Raw genomic sequence first — 23,392 nt, forward strand, 5'->3', positions numbered from 1 at the left:
GGTAAGTCATCTATATTTTAAAAGCGTGTGTGCATGCATTTGTGTGATTTTATTTAGTAAGTTCAATGTATGTACATAATGAAATTGTAAATACCTTAAAAATACATGGATGACACAAGAGAGTTAAAACACACATTTCTATTGTGGTCCATTTAAAATCAAATGACAAAATAGAAGTAATAATAAAATGATAACACTGATAATGATGATGATGATGATAATAATAGTGTATATATGATAACAAGAACCTAAACTATTTCTAAATACATTAAGACACTAAATTAACAGGGTTGAGTTCTTCTTCTAAAAACTGTTGAGGTCTAAAGTTCTAAAATCATTCTGGACTCACACGCCATTCCAACTCATTATAGAAACTTTGCATAATGTATTACCACTCTTGAGAAATGTCAGCTACCTATTTTCATAGACACAAGCTAATGTAAAGTGCGGGGATCCCTACGGGCAACACACTAGTTTTTAATATATTCCAATGAGTTTTGATATTATAGCTATTTGAAATCAAGGAGTGTTTTTGTGATCACCCTATATATCTTTGAAATCAGCCTTTGAGCTACAATGTAAACACGTTTTATTGTATTAAGTCCCTTTTCCACTGTAGCATAGTCCACTCCATCAGTCCAAAAATACATTTTCATCAAACAGATCTAGATCACTACCTGGACAACAAAAGTTTCATGAGATCCAGAACACTAGCCTCTGATCCTGACCTCAATCCTGGTCATTCATCTTTGTTTTAATTTGCAGACCAGTGATTCTAATCCTTGTTATTGATCCAGTACCTAAAGTTTTTATTGAGAAACTGGTGAGGTCTGAAATCTTAAAGAAGACGGAGCCTGATATTGATCCTTTGCAGTTTGCTTATAGGCCACATAGAGACATTGAGGATCCCACAGGAACTTCTTATATTTATTGATTTTTCACTTGATTTGAACACAGTTCAACCCCACATTTTAACAGACAGACTTTTAGAGCAATTTAATTTAAGCAGTAACTTGGTGAGCTGGATTTAATTTTTTCTAACAAACAGGATACAGAGTGCGAGCTGGAACATTGTCTGATCAGATCCATTTGTCCGCTGGCTCCCCTCAGGGTTGCGTGCTGTTGTCCTCTGTGTTGTTCATCCTTTAAACGCACATGTGTCGCAGCAGCAGGGAAGACAGATTTATTTTAAAATACGTAGATCACTCTGTTATCATGAGTTTGCTTCATGAGAAGGAAACGCGTCGTGGCCCAGTCACTCAGGACTTTGTTGTACAGTGTGATGGATCCTTTTTTCAGATGGACACTTCTAAAACAAAAGCTGTGTATTGACTTCAGAAGACTCCCAGGGACTCAGGAACCCACTCTCATAAAGGGTCAGACAGTGGAGTATGTGTAAAAATACAAATATCTTGGAACAATCATTGACAGTAAACTAACTTTTGAGGCAAACTGTGAAGCTGTGTATAAGAAGGGCATTCAGCATTTGCACTCTTTGAGTAGGTTTGGGTTTTTTGCCACATTGATAGAACTCTTGAGCCTTTTTATTGCTTATTTATTGAATACATTTTATCTTTTACCTTGATGTCTTGGTTTAGCAACCTCATCCTTAAAAATAAAGGTTTGTTGAATCAAATTGTGAGGAGGTCCAGTAGGCTGACTGGAGAGCCTCAGATTAACTCAGAATCCTCATATACCAGACAGTTACAGAGGATAACTGGTCTTATTTTGAAAGATGGGTATTGTGAACTTCAGCTTCTTCAATTAGGCTGCACATATAAATTGCTGGTCTCTAAAATCGACCGAGTGACCAAGCTTTGTTCCTGCAGCCATCAGAGTGATCAACGGAACCTAACAAGTATAGCTTTTATTTATGTATTTATTCTTGTCCTGTTTTTTATCAGCTAGGATGATTTTTTTCTTTATATTTTACTTACTTGCGCTGATCCCTGTCTTTTAAGATGAAGCACTGTTGTCACTGTTTTGTTTTGTTTTTTTTATCGTGTTTTAAGTGTTGTCTGTGTGTGTGGAGAAACGGTGACTCACTTCACTGTAAACCAAATCTACCATTGGGTACAAATAAAGCTACTTTGACCTTGAGTACATGATATTTGATCCTGTTACTGAACTTCGATCCTGATTACAGACTTCTGAACCTGAACCTGATCTTTCATCCTAATTTTTTGCTCTTTGATCCTGATTGCCAAACCTCAGTCGTCATCTGTAACCTTTGAACTGGAACCTGATCTTTGATCCTAATTGCTGTCCTTTGATCCTGATTGCCAAACTTCAATCCTCATTTGTGACCTTTGAATTGTGATTACATAAATTCTGTGGCAAAGACAGTGATGTACCGATCGTTACACCTTTAAACATAAAATTAACAACAACTTCTCTGGTTGTTATTGCAGATTATTCGCGTTCTGCCAGAGAAACATCCTTCCCGTCCATATACTGCTATGCTGGAAACGCGTTTCAGGGACGCTGAAGGAGTTTTCAGACAGTCTCATCCCTCTGAGGTAAACTTGTATGTTTACACCACATCACTCTTAAGTGAATTACCTGCAGAATGTTGGGGACAGTATGTGTTTGAGAGGAGAAGGCTGTCACGTTGATCCTATTTATTAAGAAGGCACACAATTAATTTAAATGCAGACTCTATTTATCTGGTTATCTGTTCATCAGGGAGTTTGCTGACGCTGGATTTTTAACCTCTTAAACCCTAGAGTCCCCATTTTTTGGGGGACTTGCCCTGTTTTGGAACATTTGAACACTCATAACTAACCAATGCTGACACCAACATACACTTATTATACTCGTACATCAAAATGTCAAGCGAAGTCTCCTCTACAAAAGTATCCACTTCACTCACATATCAACTAACCACAGCAGAAACGCCAATCAAATAAAGACATAAATCAGAATTCTTTTTTGGGGGGGGGGGGGGGGGGCTCTATAGGCTTAATAAATAGGCTTAAATAGGCTCTAGGGCTTAAGGGGTTAAAGACACTGGTTGTTTTGTGACTCACATCCGGGCACTGTGCAGGCTAAAGAGTACAGGGTCTGTCTTAAATTTAGATTTGCTCATATGATAACTCCTGTTTACTGTTTTACCAAAATGCCATTTATAGTATTTGAGTCCACTTAATTCGTGTCCTCTTTGACCCCCAAGTTAAATTGTACTGGATATCTGATACAGTTTGGCTCATTTTAAATCCGACACAGCATTTGCAAACTTCTTCAATCAAAATTGAGCAAGAGCGCATTTCCCCCGAGGGCATGCTGCACAGCAGACAATCTAACATCAGTAGACTGTATGTCTAGACACGAGGAGAATATCTAAATATTTTCTGCTCTTGTGATTCGCAGTAAAAATTTTACGACAACAGCAGCATTCACTGACCTCAACTCTGACACCTGACTGAACATTTATCCAGAGTTCTGAGTTATGACTTCTGGAGATGCGTTTGTCAAATTATCTTTTCACTTGGAATAGTTTACCATTATTGGCACAACATGTTCCAAGTCACAGCTTTGCTGTTAAGTTCAATTACTGAAGGTTCCAACAGCAATTTTATAAATTAACAAAATGTGATCCTTATGAGCTGTAAGTCAAACCCTTGACTTTGCTGTTATGGACAATGTGATAAGTTGTAAATGGCTTTGATGAATACACTCAGTTACTGTAGAATGAGAGTCCAGCTCGTTTTGGTGAACTCATTGATTTGTGAACGATTGTGCTGTTTTATAAAGTGACATCTTGCAAAAACAATCCACAAACCAGTTATTATCTCCATTCTAGGGAGTCAGAGAGCTGAACAAAGACTCAACAGTCACAGCACCTCCAAGCTGAAGACAAATACAAGTTATCAGAATAGAAGAAATTAGGTTGTTCATATTACGGTTTCATTTAAATGTTATTTTATGTTTGTTTTAATACCTTTTTGCATCCAAATTTAAATGCGCTACATCATTTTTCACTCAGCACTTTTAGAATCATGACATTACGTGCAACTGTGCGATGCTGTGAGACTCGGAGAACGAGTTTGCAAAAGCACTGTGTAACAGTAAGAAGGCCGCTCACATTTAACCCACATTATTTGAGCAGCAGCTGCTTGTTTGTGATATTGGGGAGTGATGGTTAGATATAGGTATTTCCCCAGTCTGGGCTCACAGGTGGATGGCGGGGTGCAGGTGGGGCTGAGGAGCAGCAGTGATGGGGATGCAACAGTGGCACTGTTTGACAAAGGGGGAGCTGGGAAATTTGCATCTTTAAAGCTTGTCCAATTTGGAAGAAGTGTTTAGTGGATCACGTAGACCGTAGGAACTATGTGGTAATTATGCGGCGTGATGCATGTCATTGTAGGCAGAGCAGCTTGAGTGGGTTGCATGAACTAGCTCACAGGCCCCCACTGTTCATGCAAACATTGTTTTATGAATGACTAAAGCTGTAATCAAATTATATAATCATTTAGTAGTGAAGCTTGAATCTTCGACTGGACTGGGTTGCTTGACGCAAGGACGTTTTGCTTCAGATCGCAGAAACTTCCTTAGCTGAATTTCTTGCTCTGGTCAGTGTTGCCACAGTTACTTTGAAAAAGTAACTTAGTTACTTTACTGATTACTCAATTGTAAAAGTAACTTAGTTACTTTACTGATTACTCAATTGTAAAAGTAACTAAGTTAGATTACTAGTTACTTTTTAGTTACTTTTCCCAGCTGCCGACAACAACCCTCTGCCACCTCAACATGACAATGATACCTGTTTTGCCAAAACTCACTTTACAGTCACCCTTGCTTGACTTCAATGAAAATAAATACTTGTTTTATAAAAAGTAAAATAAAGACGTCTTTCTTGACCTCATATTTAACTGTTGACAGCACTGTAACAGTAAAACTTGCAATTTCAAACCTACATTGTTTATAAAGGTAACTATTAAATTCTAACATTTTTCTAACATTTAAATTCTCTCTAAACATTTTACTTGTCGAAATTATTATTATTTTAAGCAATATTAGTTGTAGTAAAAAACGGCTTCAAAATTGCACCTTTAATCTAGGGGTGTTGTGGGGGAGGGGGCACATCCTTGCCCCACGCTCCCATTCCATCTGGATTCGCCCCTGCTTTGGCGTTTGAGCACAAAGAATGGATAACATTTATTTATGCAGAAAACATGACCAGATTTACAGGTAAGAAAGTTTTATTGCGTTTTCACATCATGTGGTCCTCAGAAAGAGAGTTTAGGTGCATTTGAGTGGAAAATAGTGGTAGTTGTTGACGCGTCGCGGAGGATCAGCTGTTTTTAACGACCAGATACAGAGCAGCTCAGCTCAGAATTCTAAATAAAGGAGGAAAAAAAGTATAAAAATCTCTTTGTAAAGCTCAGTGCAGGTGTGCTGATCACCGCGCTTTAAGAGGTGAGGACGAGTCGAGCAGCTGCAAAAAAACGCGGATTAAAAGCTCACAGTTCGCTTAAAGTGGGCAGTTCAGTCGAACCCCGACCTCCTGCCCACAGACCAAGTTTAATGCTGCTATCGACCCACAATGCAAAAATAATAGTAACGCACAGTGACATGGAGAAGTAACTTTAATCTGATTACTGATTTGGAAAGATTAACGCGTTAGATTACTCGTTACTAAAAAAAGTGGTCAGATTAGAGTAACGCGTTACTAAGTAACGCGTTACCGGCATCACTGGCTCTGGTAGTCTGACTTCTGTCTTGACTCTTGTAGTGAAGAATAACAGAAGCCGGCAAAAGCATTTTAAACCTAACCAGACCCCTCCTACCGAGAGGCAGACTGCCATAGGCTAGTGATTAACAATTGCTCTAATTAGCACCTATTATGCTCTAGTTAGCACCCTCCTAATGACAGGGCAGCTGTCCGTCTTAATGATGGGACTGATGCCTCTCCTGATGACTCTCCTGACAATGTAAATGACTCATTACCATGAACAAAAGACTGAAACTGCTTTGACCTGAGTACCCCATTGTAAACAGGGGACAAAGCGTGTCTCAGACCCCCTCCCCGTTTAAGGCTGGGTTTCAACTATTTCACATACAATGCTTCTTTCACTCCCCTCTCAAACCATTCTTTTCTCTGGCTAAGATTTTAACTTCCTTGTCCTCAAATGTGTGGTTAGTGTCTTTAAGGTGGAGATGAACTGCAGACTGAGGTCCACCGGCGCCCTCTCTGCGGTGCTGGTATAGCCTTTTGTGCAACGGCTGCTTTGTCTCACCTATGTAGTGTTCGTTACAGTTTTCCTGACATCTGATAGAATACACTACATTGCTCTGTTTGTAACTAGGGATCCTGTCCTTAGGGTGAACTAATTTCTGTCTCAAGGTGTTAACAGATTTAAAGTAAACTGGGATTTTGTGCTGTCTGAAGACCCTCTGCAGTTTTTCCCTACTCCTGCTAAATAAGGGAGAGACACTCCTCTTCTTCTTGGCTCTCTCCTGTCTGTCTGGTCTCTTTGTTCTTTGGAACTTCTGCACTTTATCCAGGGACCATCGTGGGTACCCACATACTGTGAGGGCTTTCCGGACATGTTGTTGTTCTTTAGCTCTTCCCTCTGTAGTTGTGGGCACCTGTAGGGCTCTATGTTGAAAAGTCCTGATCACCCTGAGCTTGTGTTCAAGGGGGTGGTTTGAGCCAAAAAGCAGATTTTGGTCAGTGTGATGGGTTTTCTGTAAACCCCTGTCTGGAGCTGCCTGTTCTCTCCAATCGTAACATCACAGTCCAAGAAGGCTAAATGGTTGTTTCTGGCATCCTCACATGTGAACTTGATATTGGAGTCCACCAAGTTGATGTGCTCTGTAAAGGCCTCCACTTTGTGTTGCTTGATTTTAACTCAAGTGTCATTGACATATCTGAACCAGTGACTGGGAGAGATGCCCATGAACAACACCAGGGCTCTCTTCTCCACTAACTCCATGTACAGATTGGCCACAATGGGGGATACTGGAGACTCCATCGCACAACCATGGATCTGCCTGTAGTAATTCCCCCTGAACAGGAAATACGTGGTGTTAAGACAAATCTCCAAGAGTTGGCAGATGTGGTCTGGTGTAAGTTTGGTCCTTTCAAGAAGAGACACATCCTCCAGCAGCTTCTGCCTCACAGCTGTGACAGCCTCAGCAGTGGGGATGCAGCTGAACAATGATGTCACATCGAATGACACAATAGTTTCATCTGCCTCCAGCTTGCTCAATGCTGCCTCAAGTTCCTTGATCTTGTTCACAAAATCTTGTGTGTTCTCCAGATGGTGGTCTGAGTTACCCACTAGAGGAGCCAAAATCCACTTGAGGTGCTTGGCCAAATTGTAAGTGATGGAATCTGTGCTACATGCAATAGGCCTGAGTGGCACATCCTGTTTGTGGATTTTGGGCAGCCCATAGACAGTGGTGGGCACACTTCCGATAATCCGATAACAGATAATTATTGAAGATAATGTTTTCATTATCGGATTATCTTTTTAGATAAATTTAAAAATCATCGGACTAATTACATTCCGATGAATTACCGTCCGATAACTTTTAGACCGATAACGTACTAAACTAAGCTGAACAGTGAAAAACATTTTTAAAACTGTTAAAGCTGTTGAGCCCTACCTGTTAAAAGTTTCCTAATAAGCATGTTGTTGTATCCTCTGCAAACAGAAACCACTCTATTGTCTGTAAGCAAAGGAGAAGTGGTAACCAAAAAAAAAGTCATTTCCTTTAACACAATACTAATATAATCGCAATGTCACCAAGTCATCCAGAGGCATACATGTTTAACGTATGGTTCAAATTTTAACTACTCATTTTAGACAAGTTATTTAAAATTATTGTCATGTCTGAAGTTTATAAAGTGAAAATATCAGATATATGTTTTCGTTTTAAAGTAATGTGCCTCCTGAACTCTTTTGGTCTAACACAAGTTGTGGATGGACCAACACATAATCTTGGACACACCTTGGACCTGGTTATTTCTTTTGGGCTCTCAGTTTCACTTAAGGACATATCAGACGCTGCTATTTCAGATCACTTTCCTGTTATTTTTGAATTTATTGCTCCTCCATCTGCTAGTAAGCCACTTGTTCCTGGCTCTCGCCACCGTTTGGTCACCTCCTCGACAGCGGGGGACTTTGCTGCTGCCTTCATGGACTCTCAGTTTTATGCCATGAATGGACTGGTTTCTCCATTACTCCAAGATAACATCCTCTCTTCTTTCCACTCTACATGCACAGTCATTTTGGACTCTGTTGCACCGATGCGCTGCAAATCCAGGAAATCAAAATCCGACCCCTGGTTAAATGCCACGACCCGTGCCCTCAGGCAACGCTGCAGACGGGCGGAGAGAAAATGGAAAAAGGACAAACTACAGGTGTCTCTGGGTTTTCTGAGGGACAGTCTGACTGACTATCAGAAGGCTGTGAAGGAGGCAAAAGCACAATATCTGTCTCATATTATTTCGAGCAGTTGTCATCGTCCCAGTGTGTTATTTCAGACTATAAACTCAGTTGTAAATCCACACACCTCTGTTTTGTTGGACGCTACAACCACAACCTGTGAGGAGTTTCTTCAGTTTTTTATTGATAAGGTTTCATCAGTCAGACAGAACGCTGATCAGAGCTGTAATGTTGAGTTGTCTGCTCCTCGTGCACATTCTGCTGTGCTCGAACAGTTTGAGCCCATTTCTTTTGCATCTCTCGCTGATGTTGTAAAACACATAAAATCTACAAGTTGTCCTTTTGATGTTGTTCCAGCTAAGGTGCTGAAGGAGGCTTTTAATACTGTTGGGGCGGGTCTCCTAACTTTTATCAATGCTTGTCTTAGATCAGGGTCTGTTCCAGCTGCTTTTAAACATGCTGTGGTTCGACCTCTTCTTAAAAAACCTCACCTGGACTCATCAGTTTTATCCAATTTTAGACCTGTCTCTCATCTGCCATTTCTATCTAAGGTTTTAGAAAAGGTTGTCTTTTTACAGTTACAATCATTTTTAGAAGACAATCTCATCCTTGAAAAATTCCAGTCTGGGTTTAGATCGCGACACAGCACTGAGTCAGCACTTTTAAAAGTTCATAATGATATTACTCTGTCGGTGGATGCAGGGAATCCTGCTGTGCTGGTTCTGTTGGACCTCACAGCAGCCTTTGATACTGTGGATCACACAGTACTTGTTTCCCGGTTGGAACATTTTATTGGCATTCATGGTACTGCACTTGAGTGGTTTAGATCATATTTGGCTGAAAGGAGCTTTTCTGTCATGATTGGGGACCTTTCCTCATCAACTGCTCCTCTGTGCTGTGGAGTGCCGCAGGGATCTGTCCTTGGGCCGATTCTATTTTCTTTGTACATTCTGCCATTGGGGTCAATTATAACCCAGCACAATTTGTCCTTTCATTGTTATGCAGATGATCTGCAAATCTATCTGCCTGTGAGGACTAATGGGAGTGATGCTTTGTCATCATTATTTAATTGTATTCGTGATGTAAAGCAGTGGCTGTCCCGAAACTTCCTTTACCTGAATGATGGTAAAACTGAGATCATGGTGTTTGAGCGCACTGGCATACCAAATGTGGTAACACCAAATTTTGGTGCTTTGGCTAACTATGTAAAACCAGCTGTCAAGAATTTGGGAGTGATATTTGACAGCTGTTTGAGGTTTGATCAACAGATAAATTCTGTTGTCAAAGCTAGTTTTTTCCAACTTCGCCTCTTGGCTAAAATAAAGCACTTTCTCAGTAGACGTGATCTTGAGACGGCCATTCATGCTTTCATCAGCTCCAGACTTGATTATTGTAATGCACTTTATGCGGGCATTAATCAGTCGTCTCTTGTGCGTCTCCAGTTGGTGCAGAATGCTGCTGCTCGTCTTTTGACAAACACTTCTAGACGTGAGCATATTGCGCCCATCCTATACTCACTCCACTGGCTTCCAGTTCGTTTTAGAATTGATTTTAAAATTTTAATGTTTGTTTTTAAAGCTATTTATGGCCTTGCACCTCCCTACTTGTCTGAAATTTTAACTTTGCGCACCTACAGTAGGACCTTAAGGGCGTCTGGCCAGCTTTACTTAGATGTTCCAAGGTCAAGATATAAACGCTGGGGTGATCATGCTTTCGCGGTAGCTGGCCCCAGACTGTGGAATGAGCTACCTCTTGAGTTACGTACTATTCCTGACCTAGCACTTTTTAAATCTAAGTTAAAGACTTATTTATTTAAACTGGCTTTTAACACTTAGTGGGGAGGTGACATGTTCTGTTATTTTTATGTTCTTTTTTTTTATGTGTTGTTTTAAAATTTTATTTTATATGTGTTTTATTTTGTAAATTTGTGTTTTTAATGTTAAGCACTTTGGACACCAGTTGGTGCTGTAAAGCGCTTTATAAATAAATGTTGATTGATTGATTGATTGAATTTTTAAGGTTTTGTGAGCACGTGCTGTGCCAGGCAGCAATGCATTATGGGTAGCATAAGGTAATCTCAGACGTTCACGACGGGACAAATGCATTTCAGACACTCTATTCAGGGTCCACAGATAACAGCATTAACCTCTAGTGCCTAAAACTCTCGTGAATATATTCTCTGGGTTTATAGACGTTAGTGTATTTGCGTTTGTTAAATTCCACGCATCTTAAATGTAGCAGACACGGATTATCTGGAATTTTGTTTGACATTTTTTCAAGGCCGATACTGCCATCTACTGGCCAGGAGTGTTCATGGCAGTATTAAATGTCTGGGTACATGGCTGCTCTCAAAGTGTTGGTATTGTCCATTGTCCAGGCGCTTTTTGTGTGCATATATTTAACTTTGTATTCTAAAACTACGGTTAGAAGTAATTCCGACTCCTTATCGATCCACACGAACAAAGTTGGCGCCATGTTTTTAGTTTTTGTGGAAGTGATGACAAGAGAATAAGGCTCCTGATTGGATAGAATTTTAATCAGTACCGCCACCCAAAGGTTTGGCAGACTAATTACAACACATTTATACGGTTTGATGTGGATGGATTTTTTTTTTAAACGACATAGTGTGGATGAAGTTTTTTCCCCAAACTGAAAGTGTAAGATATTCGGTTTTACAAATACCCGACAACGTGTGTACATGGCGTCATGTCTGTGAAAGGCACTATATAAATAAATTTACTTACTTACTTACTAATATTGAGTGCACGTTTTACAACATCATAAAAGTTTTAAAACATGCAATTGCGATGACACTTCCAGGGCTCCGTAAAAATGCCTGTTTTTACAAATAAAAATGGAATATTTTACAAAAGCACATTTATCTTTAAACCGACACACGTCACATTAACGTGTTAGTTTATATAATAGATTACTGACCCAATCACTGTTTAGCACTTTTACCCAGAATGCTTTGCGGTCTGTGTTTGTTACAAAACCTCAGAATTAGTGCCTTATTCAACATTAAAAGATATATGTTATATTTTCAATCAATCAATCAATTTTATTTATATAGCGCCAAATCACAACAAACAGTTGCCCCAAGGCGCTTCATATTGCAAGGCAAGGCCATACAATAATTATGTAAAAACCCCAACGGTCAAAACGACCCCCTGTGAGCAAGCACTTGGCGACAGTGGGAAGGAAAAACTCCCTTTTAACAGGAAGAAACCTCCAGCAGAACCAGGCTCAGGGAGGGGCAGTCTTCTGCTGGGACTGGTTGGGGCTGAGGGAGAGAACCAGGAAAAAGACATGCTGTGGAGGGGAGCAGAGATCAATCACTAATGATTAAATGCAGAGTGGTGCATACAGAGCAAAAAGAGAAAGAAACACTCAGTGCATCATGGGAACCCCCCAGCAGTCTAAGTCTATAGCAGCATAACTAAGGGATGGTTCAGGGTCACCTGATCCAGCCCTAACTATAAGCTTTAGCAAAAAGGAAAGTTTTAAGCCTAATCTTAAAAGTAGAGAGGGTGTCTGTCTCCCTGATCCGAATTGGGAGCTGGAGAGGAGCCTGAAAGCTGAAGGCTCTGCCTCCCATTCTACTCTTACAAACCCCAGGAACTACACGTAAGCCTGCAGTCTGAGAGCGAAGCGCTCTATTGGGGTGATATGGTACTATGAGGTCCCTAAGATAAGATGGGACCTGATTAGAAGAAGAATTTTAAATTCTATTCTAGAATTAACAGGAAGCCAATGAAGAGAGGCCAATATGGGTGAGATATGCTCTCTCCTTTTAGTCCCCGCTAGTACTCTAGCTGCAGCATTTTGAATTAACTGAAGGCTTTTCAGGGAACTTTTAGGACAACCTGATAATAATGAATTACAATAGTCCAGCCTAGAGGAAATAAATGCATGAATTAGTTTTTCAGCATCACTCTGAGACAAGACCTTTCTAATTTTAGAGATATTGCGTAAATGCAAAAAAGCAGTCCTACATATTTGTTTAATATGGGCATTGAATGACATATCCTGATCAAAAATGACTCCAAGATTTCTCACAGTATTACTAGAGGTCAGGGTAATGCCATCCAGAGTAAGGATCTGGTTAGACACCATGTTTCTAAGATTTGTGGGGCCAAGTACAATAACTTCAGTTTTATCTGAGTTTAAAAGCAGGAAATTAGAGGTCATCCATGTCTTTATGTCTGTAAGACAATCCTGCAGTTTAGCTAATTGGTGTGTGTCCTCTGGCTTCATGGATAGATAAAGCTGGGTATCATCTGCGTAACAATGAAAATTTAAGCAATGCCGTCTAATAATGCTGCCTAAGGGAAGCATGTATAAAGTGAATAAAATTGGTCCTAGCACAGAACCTTGTGGAACTCCATAATTAACCTTAGTCTGTGAAGAAGATTCCCCATTTACATAAACAAATTGTAATCTATTAGATAAATATGATTCAAACCACCGCAGCGCAGTGCCTTTAATACCTATGGCATGCTCTAATCTCTGTAATACAATTTTATGGTCAACAGTATCAAAAGCAGCACTGAGGTCTAACAGAACAAGCACAGAGATGAGTCGTCCACTGTCTGAGGCCATAAGAAGATCATTTGTAACCTTCACTAATGCTGTTTCTGTACTATGATGAATTCTAAAACCTGACTGAAACTCTTCAAATAGACCATTCCTCTGCAGATGATCAGTTAGCTGTTTTACAACTACCCTTTCAAGAATTTTTGAGAGAAAAGGAAGGTTGGAGATTGGCCTATAATTAGCTAAGATAGCTGGGTCACGTGATGGCTTTTTAAGTAATGGTTTAATTACTGCCACCTTAAAAGCCTGTGGTACATAGCCAACTAATAAAGATAGATTGATCATATTTAAGATCGAAGCATTAAATAATGGTAGGGCTTCCTTGAGCAGCCTGGTAGGAATGGGGTCTAATAGACATGTTGATGGTTTGGATGAAGTAACTAATGAAAATAACTCAGACAGAACAATCTGAGAGAAAGAGTCTAACCAAATACCGGCATCACTGAAAGCAGACAAAGATAACGATACGTCTTTGGGATGGTTATGAGTAATTTTTTCTCTAATAGTTAAAATTTTATTAGCAAAAAAAGTCATGAAGTCATTACTAGTTAAAGTTAAAGGAATACTCGGCTCAATAGAGCTCTGACTCTTTGTCAGCCTGGCTACAGTGCTGAAAAGAAACCTGGGGTTGTTCTTATTTTCTTCAATTAGTGATGAGTAGTAAGATGTCCTAGCTTTATGGAGGGCTTTTTTTATAGAGCAACAGACTCTTTTTCCAGGCTAAGTGAAGATCTTCTAAATTAGTGAGACGCCATTTCCTCTCCAACTTACGGGTTATCTGCTTTAAACTGCGAGTTTGTGAGTTATACCACGGAGTCAGGCACTTCTGATTTAAAGCTCTCTTTTTCAGAGGAGCTACAGCATCCAAAGTTGTCTTCAATGAGGATGTAAAACTATTGACGAGATACTCTATCTCACTTACAGAGTTTAGGTAGCTACTCTGCACTGTGTTGGTATATGGCATTAGAGAACATAAAGAAGGAATCATATCCTTAAACCTAGTTACAGCGCTTTCTGAAAGACTTCTAGTGTAATGAAACTTATTCCCCACTGCTGGGTAGTCCATAAGAGTAAATGTAAATGTTATTAAGAAATGATCAGACAGAAGGGAGTTTTCAGGGAATACTGTTAAGTCTTCAATTTCCATACCATAAGTCAGAACAAGATCTAAGATATGATTAAAGTGGTGGGTGGACTCATTTACATTTTGAGCAAAGCCAATTGAGTCTAATAATAGATTAAATGCAGTGTTGAGGCTGTCATTCTCAGCATCTGTGTGGATGTTAAAATCGCCCACTATAATTATCTTATCTGAGCTAAGCACTAAGTCAGACAAAAGTTCTGAAAATTCACAGAGAAACTCACAGTAACGACCAGGAGGACGATAGATAACAACAAATAAAACTGTTTTTTGGGACTTCCAATTTGGATGGACAAGACTAAGAATGAATTAAAGCTCTGTCTGGGTTTTTGATTCATCCTGCTGTAACCAGGTTTCTGTAAGACAGAATAAATCAGTATGTTGATCAATTATTATATCATTTACTAACAGGGACTTAGAAGAGAGAGACCTAATGTTTAATAGACCACATTTAACTGTTTTAGTCTGTGGTGCAGTTGAAGGTGCTATATTATTTTTTCTTTTTGAATTTTTATGCTTAGATTGATTTTGCTGGTTATTGGTGGTCTGGGAGCAGGCACCGTCTCTACAGGGATGGGGTAATGAGGGGATGGCAGGGGGAGAGAAGCTGCAGAGAGGTGTGTAAGACTACAACTCTGCTTCCTGGTCCCAACCCTGGATAGTCACGGTTTGGAGGATTTAAGAAAATTGGCCAGATTTCTAGAAATGAGAGCTGCTCCATCCAAAGTGGGATGGATGCCGTCTCTCCTAACAAGACCAGGTTTTCCCCAGAAGCTTTGCCAATTATCTATGAAGCCCACCTCATTTTTTGGACACCACTCAGACAGCCAGCAATTCAAGGAGAACATGCGGCTAAACATGTCACTCCCGGTCCGATTGGGGAGGGGCCCAGAGAAAACTACAGAGTCCGATATTGTTTTTGCAAAGTTACACACCGATTCAATGTTAATTTTAGTGACCTCCGATTGGCGTAACCGGGTGTCATTACTGTCGACGTGAATTACAATCTTACCAAATTTACACTTAGCCTTAGCCAGCAGTTTCAAATTTCCTTCAATGTCGCTTGCTCTGGCCTCCGGAAGACAATTGACTATGGTTGCTGGTGTCGCTAACTTCACATTTCTCAAAACAGAGTCGCCAATAACCAGAGTTTGATCCTCGGCGGGTGTGTCGTCGAGTGGGGAAAAACGGTTAGAAATGTGAATGGGTTGGCGGTGTACACGGGGCTTCCGTTTAGGACTACGCTTCCTCCTCACAGTCACCCAGTCGGCCTGCTTTCCCGGCTGCTCGGGATCTGCCAGAGGGAAACTAACGGCGGCTAAGCTACCTTGGTCCGCACCGACTACAGGGGCCTGGCTAGCTGTAGAATTTTCCACGGTGCGGAGCCGAGTCTCCAATTCGCCCAGCCTGGCCTCCAAAGCTACGAATAAGCTACACTTATTACAAGTACCATTACTGCTAAAGGAGGCTGAGGAATAACTAAACATTTCACACCCAGAGCAGAAAAGTGCAGGAGAGACAGGAGAAGCCGCCATGCTAAACCGGCTAAGAGCTAGTAGCTACGCTAAGCTAGCGGATTCCTAAAAACACACAAAGTGAATAATGTGTAAATAATTTAGAGGTGATTCAGCAGAGGGAGTGCTTTAGTTAAGGCACGTGAAGATTACACTGTGAAACAAATCGTTATCTAGGTAACTAGATCAATCTAACTGCGCAAATTAACAGCTAACAGATACAGCAAAACACTGCTGTGCTCCGGAACAGGAAGTGATACAATACCGCAGTGAGAGCCAACCACCAGTAGAGGCAAGCAAGAGTCAGATTTTAACTTTGTATAAATGAGAGAATTGACATTAATGGAGTTATTCTATTTTTTTTTTTTTTCAAAAACCATAAGTTAGTATGACTTTATTTTTCAAGATCTTTGCCTGACCGGAGTGTTGAAATTGATAGGGAGCTGGCCTTATGGCTGCTCTCAGTGTGCCTCTGTGGTGGGAGCGCTGTTGTAAACAAGAGCTTCCAGCAGGGGCAGACTGTTAAAAGAAAAATGATTATGATTAATAAAGAGTTTATTTTGTGGGTGCTCTCAGGATTTGTCTGTGCTGCTTCCTGCAGGGGCAGCATGGTTAAACATTCTTGCTTATTCTTTAGGTCTTTTACTGCTTTTGATGCTTTCAAAAGCGATCGTGTTAAAAATCAATTTCAGCTCTGTAATAACTGCAAATGTCCCATAGACAACACCAGAATTTATCGGTTATCGATTATCTGTAACTTCCGATACATTTGAGTGGTTTATTGGTTTATCTTTATCAAAGATAACTTTTCAGTTATCTTATCTGTTATCAAAGTTAATTTTTTGGTTATCTGTGCCCACCACTGCCCATAGATGCATGGAGTGGCGTCCCCAGGGTACAGTCTGTGGTACGCCTGCCTGTCGATGAGTCCCTCTTTCTCCAGTTATTGGAGGTAGTTAATGATTTTCTTCTTATAGCCGCTTGTGGGGTATCTCTTCAGACGCTTGTACGTATTGGAGTCACTGAGCAAGTTGTTGATCTTAGCCTCATAATCCGATGTGTTGAGGACCACCATGCATCTGCCTTTATCCGCTGGCAGGATAAGGATGCTTTGATCCTTCTGCGTTCTTCTCCTGTGATGTTGGAAGGAGGAGGCTTAGCACTGTTCAGCACTGCTGTGACTCTTAGCCGGAGGTCCCCATCTTCTGACTCTGACAGACTGTTATGTTTAATGGCTGACTCTACTGCAGTGATGTAATCTACTGTCGGTATATGTTTAGGGGTCACTGAGAAATTTAGTCCTTTTGCAAGCACATCCTTTTGTGTCTGTGTAAGAACCCTGTTGGAGAGATTCTTTACCCAAACAAGGCAAATTGGAGAGGTCATGTCTGTAGGTTTTAGCCTGCACACCTAGCCAGATTAGCTGCGTTCTCTCACCTGCACAACCGCCTCAACATGTTTTAACTCTGAGTCATGAACAAACCGCAACACGTCCACTTTCCACCGCAGCGTTACGTTTCTTTATATTTTCACTTTGTTTGCTCTGTAATTTGTCCAAAAACTTAAAGAAAGTGCCATGTTTCTGATGGGGATAAATGAGGGCTGTCCCAGCATGTAGGAATATTGCATCATATACATCATATTTTAACCCTCAACCACCCTCAAATGAGACTGTGCTGCCCAATTTAATTCAGATGAGGCACAGACAAACTGGTTAATTTAGTGACATAACATTGTTTAGCTGCAAAAATACTGTGTCCAACTCCCATTCTCTCACTTTGTTGCACTGATTTCGCTGTCTTCACCAGGTGTGCTCCTCTACTTTTTCTATGAGATGGGCTATCCAGGCTAAGTCCTCATTTCTCAAGGAGGATCTAGTTGTCCACTGTCTGGTGGGTCTCAGGTCATAGTTGTCTCCAGTGAGTCTAAAAACACACTATGCCATAGCTGTACACCTTCTGCCATCTTGCGACATACAGTGTTAAGGGTCCCTTCACACATTGTGCGAATATGTACAACTCAGGGCAACTCCCATCAGAACAGCTCATATGAACGCACCACGAAAACATTGCACAGAGGGGCAGGCATGCACAATGCTGATGCAACCATTTTGTGCACGCAGGAACACAGTGCCAGCAGCTGCGCGATGTGATTACACATCGCACAGCTGCTGTGAAAATAAGTAAAGTAAAAAATACATGTCACCCATGGGATTCGAACCTGCACTTTCCAAAAGCTCTGATTGCCAGTCAGAAACTTTACCACTGAGCCATCGCTGGCCTGTGAAAGGTGCAGGAAACTGCCTGATATCACGAAAGACATGGACGTATTTAAAAAAAACACATACACACCATATAAAAACATTGCATTATATTGAATCCCTCTGTCAAGGGGGCAATACAAGTATGATCAGTCTGTTCCTCTGTAGATGACATGTAGATGTACAGTCATGAAATGACATGAATGAGAACTAGCTTGCTTGTCTCATCATGTCCACATCTGCTGGCATGTGTCCAGCTGGCCCACGTGTGTGTCCTGCCGACACGTGTGTCTTGTGGATGGTGCACCACAGGACTGACACTGCATCACGTGGAACAGAGCTCACGTGGGTGATGTAACAGTCAGATCACCCGCTGCGTGTTATGATCCGACAGTCCGTTTCAACCTGGGGGCAGCCTGTAAATGGGCTGCAGTGTGTGCGCATGCTCGCTGCAGCCATTGCCTCAGCGATATGTATTTTTATTTATGTCCACGTAATGACAGCAAGCAGGCACATGCGTGTCACAGTGGGCAGTTGTTAGTCCATGTCTGTCCAAACACAGTACATGTTGTCCAGCTGGGATGTCCAGAATGACAGATCTCCACAGCCGCTCCTGTCGGCGGCCACACCTCCTGTCAGCTCAGCGCACAGACCACAGCCACACTCGTGGGGACACCTAGAAACATTTCACTGCCAGCATAACAGTCATTGTCTGCTGATTGTTGTCGTGTTAATCGTGCAAATGGCCACACATTTTTAAAGTGCCATGTGTGCGGTGTTAGATGTGCGTGCGTGCCACCTGGAATTTGGCTGACACTTGCTGCGAGAGGGCTCGCACAGTGCACACTCTATCTTTCAGCCACTGGTGCGTGCAAATAGTTGTAGCAACAGGTGTACGAGGCACTGGACGCAGCTATGATTTACACGTTTTGCATATGATTCCTGCTTTATGCGCAAATCGACCAAATTTGCACTGTGTGTGAAGGGGCCCTAACCAAGCCTCCCTCCACATACAGCTACTATGATTATCACCACACAACGGATACTTTATTGGTTTATTTCGGTTATAGATGTTATTATCCAGTGCACTGGTGAAGCAGTGAAAGAGGGCATTGTATTCGGTCCCGTGTGTGTATGTCTGCGAACAACGAAATAAATAAATACCTGAAAACATTTTTGTCAAATTTGGTGGGAATATTACTTAAGAAGATGTCTTGAGATGATTAACCTTTGGAGAAAATCAGGCAAAGGTCAAACACGATGCAAAAACAATTTTCCTGCTATATCTTCACAACCAATAAGGCTAGAAAGATTATTTAAAGTTTCTATTGATCAGCAAAATATTTGTAATTGATTGGTTTCATTTATGTTTAGCATTGAAACATCTTGAAGATATTTCCCATTAATAAAAGTGTGTGTGTGTGTGTGTGTGTGTGTGTGTGTGTGTGTGTGTGTGTGTGTGTGTGTTAAGTGACTAAACTTCAAATTAGACCAAATGTTTAGCCTTTTCAAAAGCCTCTGATTGTGAAGGCTTTCACTCCCTCTGTCTGCTCAGGTGTTTGAGCGGGATCTTCCACAGACTATCCAAGACATCTGGGAACGGTTAACGGATCTGCCTGATACAGTTCCACAGTCCAGCTGGCGATGTGCCTTACCTAAATCCCTTCTGGACAACTTCTGCCACACGATGCACTGCCTCTTTAGTGAGTGCTTTGAAGGCACAGAAGCACAAGACTGTGAGTAACAAATGAAAAATGTAAGTGGAAAGCAGCTCTCACACCTGGCTGAGTTTGGTGACGGTTTTCCAGAGTGGCAGCTCTGTGTGGCTTGTTAATGGATCTGGTGGGCTAGTGAATGGTTAACAGAGGGTGTGTGTGTGTGTGTGGGTGGCACGGGGGGGGGGGAGTTCTTGTCTGTCTTCCCCTTGCCTCTACTGGTGGTTGGCTCTCACTGCGGTATTGTATCACTTCCTGTTCCGGAGCACAGCGGTGTTTTGCTGTATCTGTTAGCTGTTTAATCTGCGCAGTTAGATTGATCTAGTTACCTAGATAACGATTTGTTTCAGTGTTATCTTCACGTGCCTTAACTAAAGCACTCCCTCTGCTGAATCACCTAAATTATTTACACGTTATTCACTTTGCATGTTTTTAGGAATCCGCTAGCTTAGCGCAGCTACTAGCTCTTAGCCGGTTTAGCATGGCGGCTTCTCCTGTCTCTCCCGCACTTTTCTGCTCTGGGTGTGAAATGTTTAGTTATTCCTCGGCCTCCTTTAGCAGTAATGGTACTTGTAATAAGTGTAGCTTATTCGTAGCTTTGGAGGCCAGGCTGGGCGAATTGGAGACTCGGCTCCGCACCGTGGAAAATTCTACAGCTAGCCAGGCCCCTGTAGTAGGTGCGGACCAAGGTAGCTTAGCCGCCGTTAGTGTCCCTCTGGCAGATCCCGAGCAGCCGGGAAAGCAGGCCGACTGGGTGACTGTGAGGAGGAAGTGTAGCCCTAAACAGAAGCCCCGTGTACACCACCAACCCGTTCACATTTCTAACCGTTTTTCCCCACTCGGCGACACACCCGCCGAGGAACAAACTCTGGTTATTGGCGACTCTGTTTTGAGAAATGTGAAGTTAGCGACGCCAGCAACCATAGCCAATTGTCTTCTGGGGGCCAGAGCAGGCGACATTGAAGGAAATTTGAAACTGCTGGCTAAGGCTAAGCGTAAATTTGGTAAGATTGTAATTCGCGTCGGCAGTAATGACACCCGGTTACGCCAGTCGGAGGTCACTAAAATTAACATTGAATCGGTGTGTAACTTTGCAAAAACAATGTCGGACTCTGTAGTTTTCTGTGGGCCCCACCCCAATCGGACCGGGAGTGACATGTTTAGCCGCATGTTCTCCTTGAATTGCTGGCTGTCTGAGTGGTGTCCAAAAAATGAGGTGGGCTTCATAGATAATTGGCAAAGCTTCTGGGGAAAACCTGGTCTTGTTAGGAGAGACGGCATCCATCCCACTTTGGATGGAGCAGCTCTCATTTCTAGAAATCTGGCCAATTTTCTTAAATCCTCCAAACCATGACTATCCAGGGTTGGGACCAGGAAGCAGAGTTGTAGTCTTACACACCTCTCTGCAGCTTCTCTCCCCCTGCCATCCCCTCATTACCCCATCCCCGTAGAGACGGTGCCTGCTCCCAGACCACCAATAACCAGCAAAAATCTATTTAAGCATAAAAATTCAAAAAGAAAAACTAATATAGCACCTTCAACTGCACCACATACTAAAACAGTTAAATGTGGTCTATTAAACATTAGGTCTCTCTCTTCTAAGTCCCTGTTAGTAAATGATATAATAATTGATCAACATATTGATTTATTCTGCCTTACAGAAACCTGGTTACAGCAGGATGAATATGTTAGTTTAAATGAGTCAACACCCCCGAGTCACACTAACTGCCAGAACGCTCGTAGCACGGGCCGAGGCGGAGGATTAGCAGCAATCTTCCATTCCAGCTTATTAATTAATCAAAAACCCAGACAGAGCTTTAATTCATTTGAAAGCTTGACTCTTAGTCTTGTCCATCCAAATTGGAAGTCCCAAAAACCAGTTTTATTTGTTGTTATCTATCGTCCTCCTGGTCGTTACTGTGAGTTTCTCTGTGAATTTTCAGAACTTTTGTCTGACTTAGTGCTTAGCTCAGATAAGATAATTATAGTGGGCGATTTTAACATCCACACAGATGCTGAGAATGACAGCCTCAACATTGCATTTAATCTATTATTAGACTCAATTGGCTTTGCTCAAAATGTAAATGAGTCCACCCACCACTTTAATCATATCTCAGATCTTGTTCTGACTTATGGTATGGAAATTGAAGACTTAACAGTATTCCCTGAAAACTCCCTTCTGTCTGATCATTTCTTAATAACATTTACATTTACTCTGATGGACTACCCAGCAGTGGGGAATAAGTTTCATTACACTAGAAGTCTTTCAGAAAGCGCTGTAACTAGGTTTAAGGATATGTTTCCTTCTTTATGTTCTCTAATGCCATATACCAACACAGTGCAGAGTAGCTACCTAAACTCTGTAAGTGAGATAGAGTATCTCGTCAATAGTTTTACATCCTCATTGAAGACAACTTTGGATGCTGTAGCTCCTCTGAAAAAGAGAGCTTTAAATCAGAAGTGCCTGACTCCGTGGTATAACTCACAAACTCGCAGCTTAAAGCAGATAACCCATAAGTTGGAGAGGAAATGGCGTCTCACTAATTTAGAAGATCTTCACTTAGCCTGGAAAAAGAGTCTGTTGCTCTATAAAAAAGCCCTCCGTAAAGCTAGGACATCTTACTACTCATCACTAATTGAAAATAAGAACAACCCCAGGTTTCTTTTCAGCACTGTAGCCAGGCTGACAAAGAGTCAGAGCTCTATTGAGCCGAGTATTCCTTTAACTTTAACTAGTAATGACTTCATGACTTTCTTTGCTAATAAAATTTTAACTATTAGAGAAAAAATTACTCATAACCATCCCAAAGACGTATCGTTATCTTTGGCTGCTTTCAGTGATGCCAGTATTTGGTTAGACTCTTTCTCTCAGATTGTTCTGTCTGAGTTATTTTCATTAGTTACTTCATCCAAACCATCAACATGTCTATTAGACCCCATTCCTACCAGGCTGCTCAAGGCAGCCCTACCATTATTTAATGCTTCGATCTTAAATATGATCAATCTATCTTTATTAGTTGGCTATGTACCACAGGCTTTTAAGGTGGCAGTAATTAAACCATTACTTAAAAAGCCATCACTTGACCCAGCTATCTTAGCTAATTATAGGCCAATCTCCAACCTTCCTTTTCTCTCAAAAATTCTTGAAAGGGTAGTTGTAAAACAGCTAACTGATCATCTGCAGAGGAATGGTCTATTTGAAGAGTTTCAGTCAGGTTTTAGAATTCATCATAGTACAGAAACAGCATTAGTGAAGGTTACAAATGATCTTCTTATGGCTTCAGACAGTGGACTCATTTCTGTGCTTGTTCTGTTAGACCTCAGTGCTGCTTTTGATACTGTTGACCATAAAATTTTATTACAGAGATTAGAGCATGCCATAGGTATTAAAGGCACTGCGCTGCGGTGGTTTGAATCATATTTATCTAATAGATTACAATTTGTTCATGTAAATGGGGAATCTTCTTCACAGACTAAGGTTAATTATGGAGTTCCACAAGGTTCTGTGCTAGGACCAATTTTATTCACTTTATACATGCTTCCCTTAGGCAGTATTATTAGATGGCATTGCTTAAATTTTCATTGTTACGCAGATGATACCCAGCTTTATCTATCCATGAAGCCAGAGGACACACACCAATTAGCTAAACTGCAGGATTGTCTTACAGACATAAGGACATGGATGACCTCTAATTTCCTGCTTTTAAACTCAGATAAAACTGAAGTTATTGTACTTGGCCCCACAAATCTTAGAAACATGGTGTCTAACC

General features: G+C 41.2%; 1 protein-coding gene across 2 annotated transcripts in view; it reads left to right on the top strand.

Moving 5' to 3' along the window:
• Positions 1-23,392, top strand: part of il34 (interleukin 34) — a 137,581-nt gene that overhangs the window by 104,786 nt on the left and 9,403 nt on the right. The window contains exons 6-7 of one of the 2 annotated variants that reach the window (XM_034176961.1): positions 2,412-2,519; positions 19,463-19,643. In XM_034176961.1, the coding sequence (XP_034032852.1) occupies positions 2,412-2,519; positions 19,463-19,643 (289 nt within the window). Of the gene's footprint in view, positions 1-2,411; positions 2,520-19,462; positions 19,664-23,392 lie in introns of both variants that reach the window. The other variant, XM_034176962.1, reaches the window with a different exon arrangement.

The sequence above is a fragment of the Thalassophryne amazonica genome, chromosome 8, assembly GCF_902500255.1.
Source record: "Thalassophryne amazonica chromosome 8, fThaAma1.1, whole genome shotgun sequence".
Taxonomy (NCBI): domain Eukaryota; kingdom Metazoa; phylum Chordata; class Actinopteri; order Batrachoidiformes; family Batrachoididae; genus Thalassophryne; species Thalassophryne amazonica.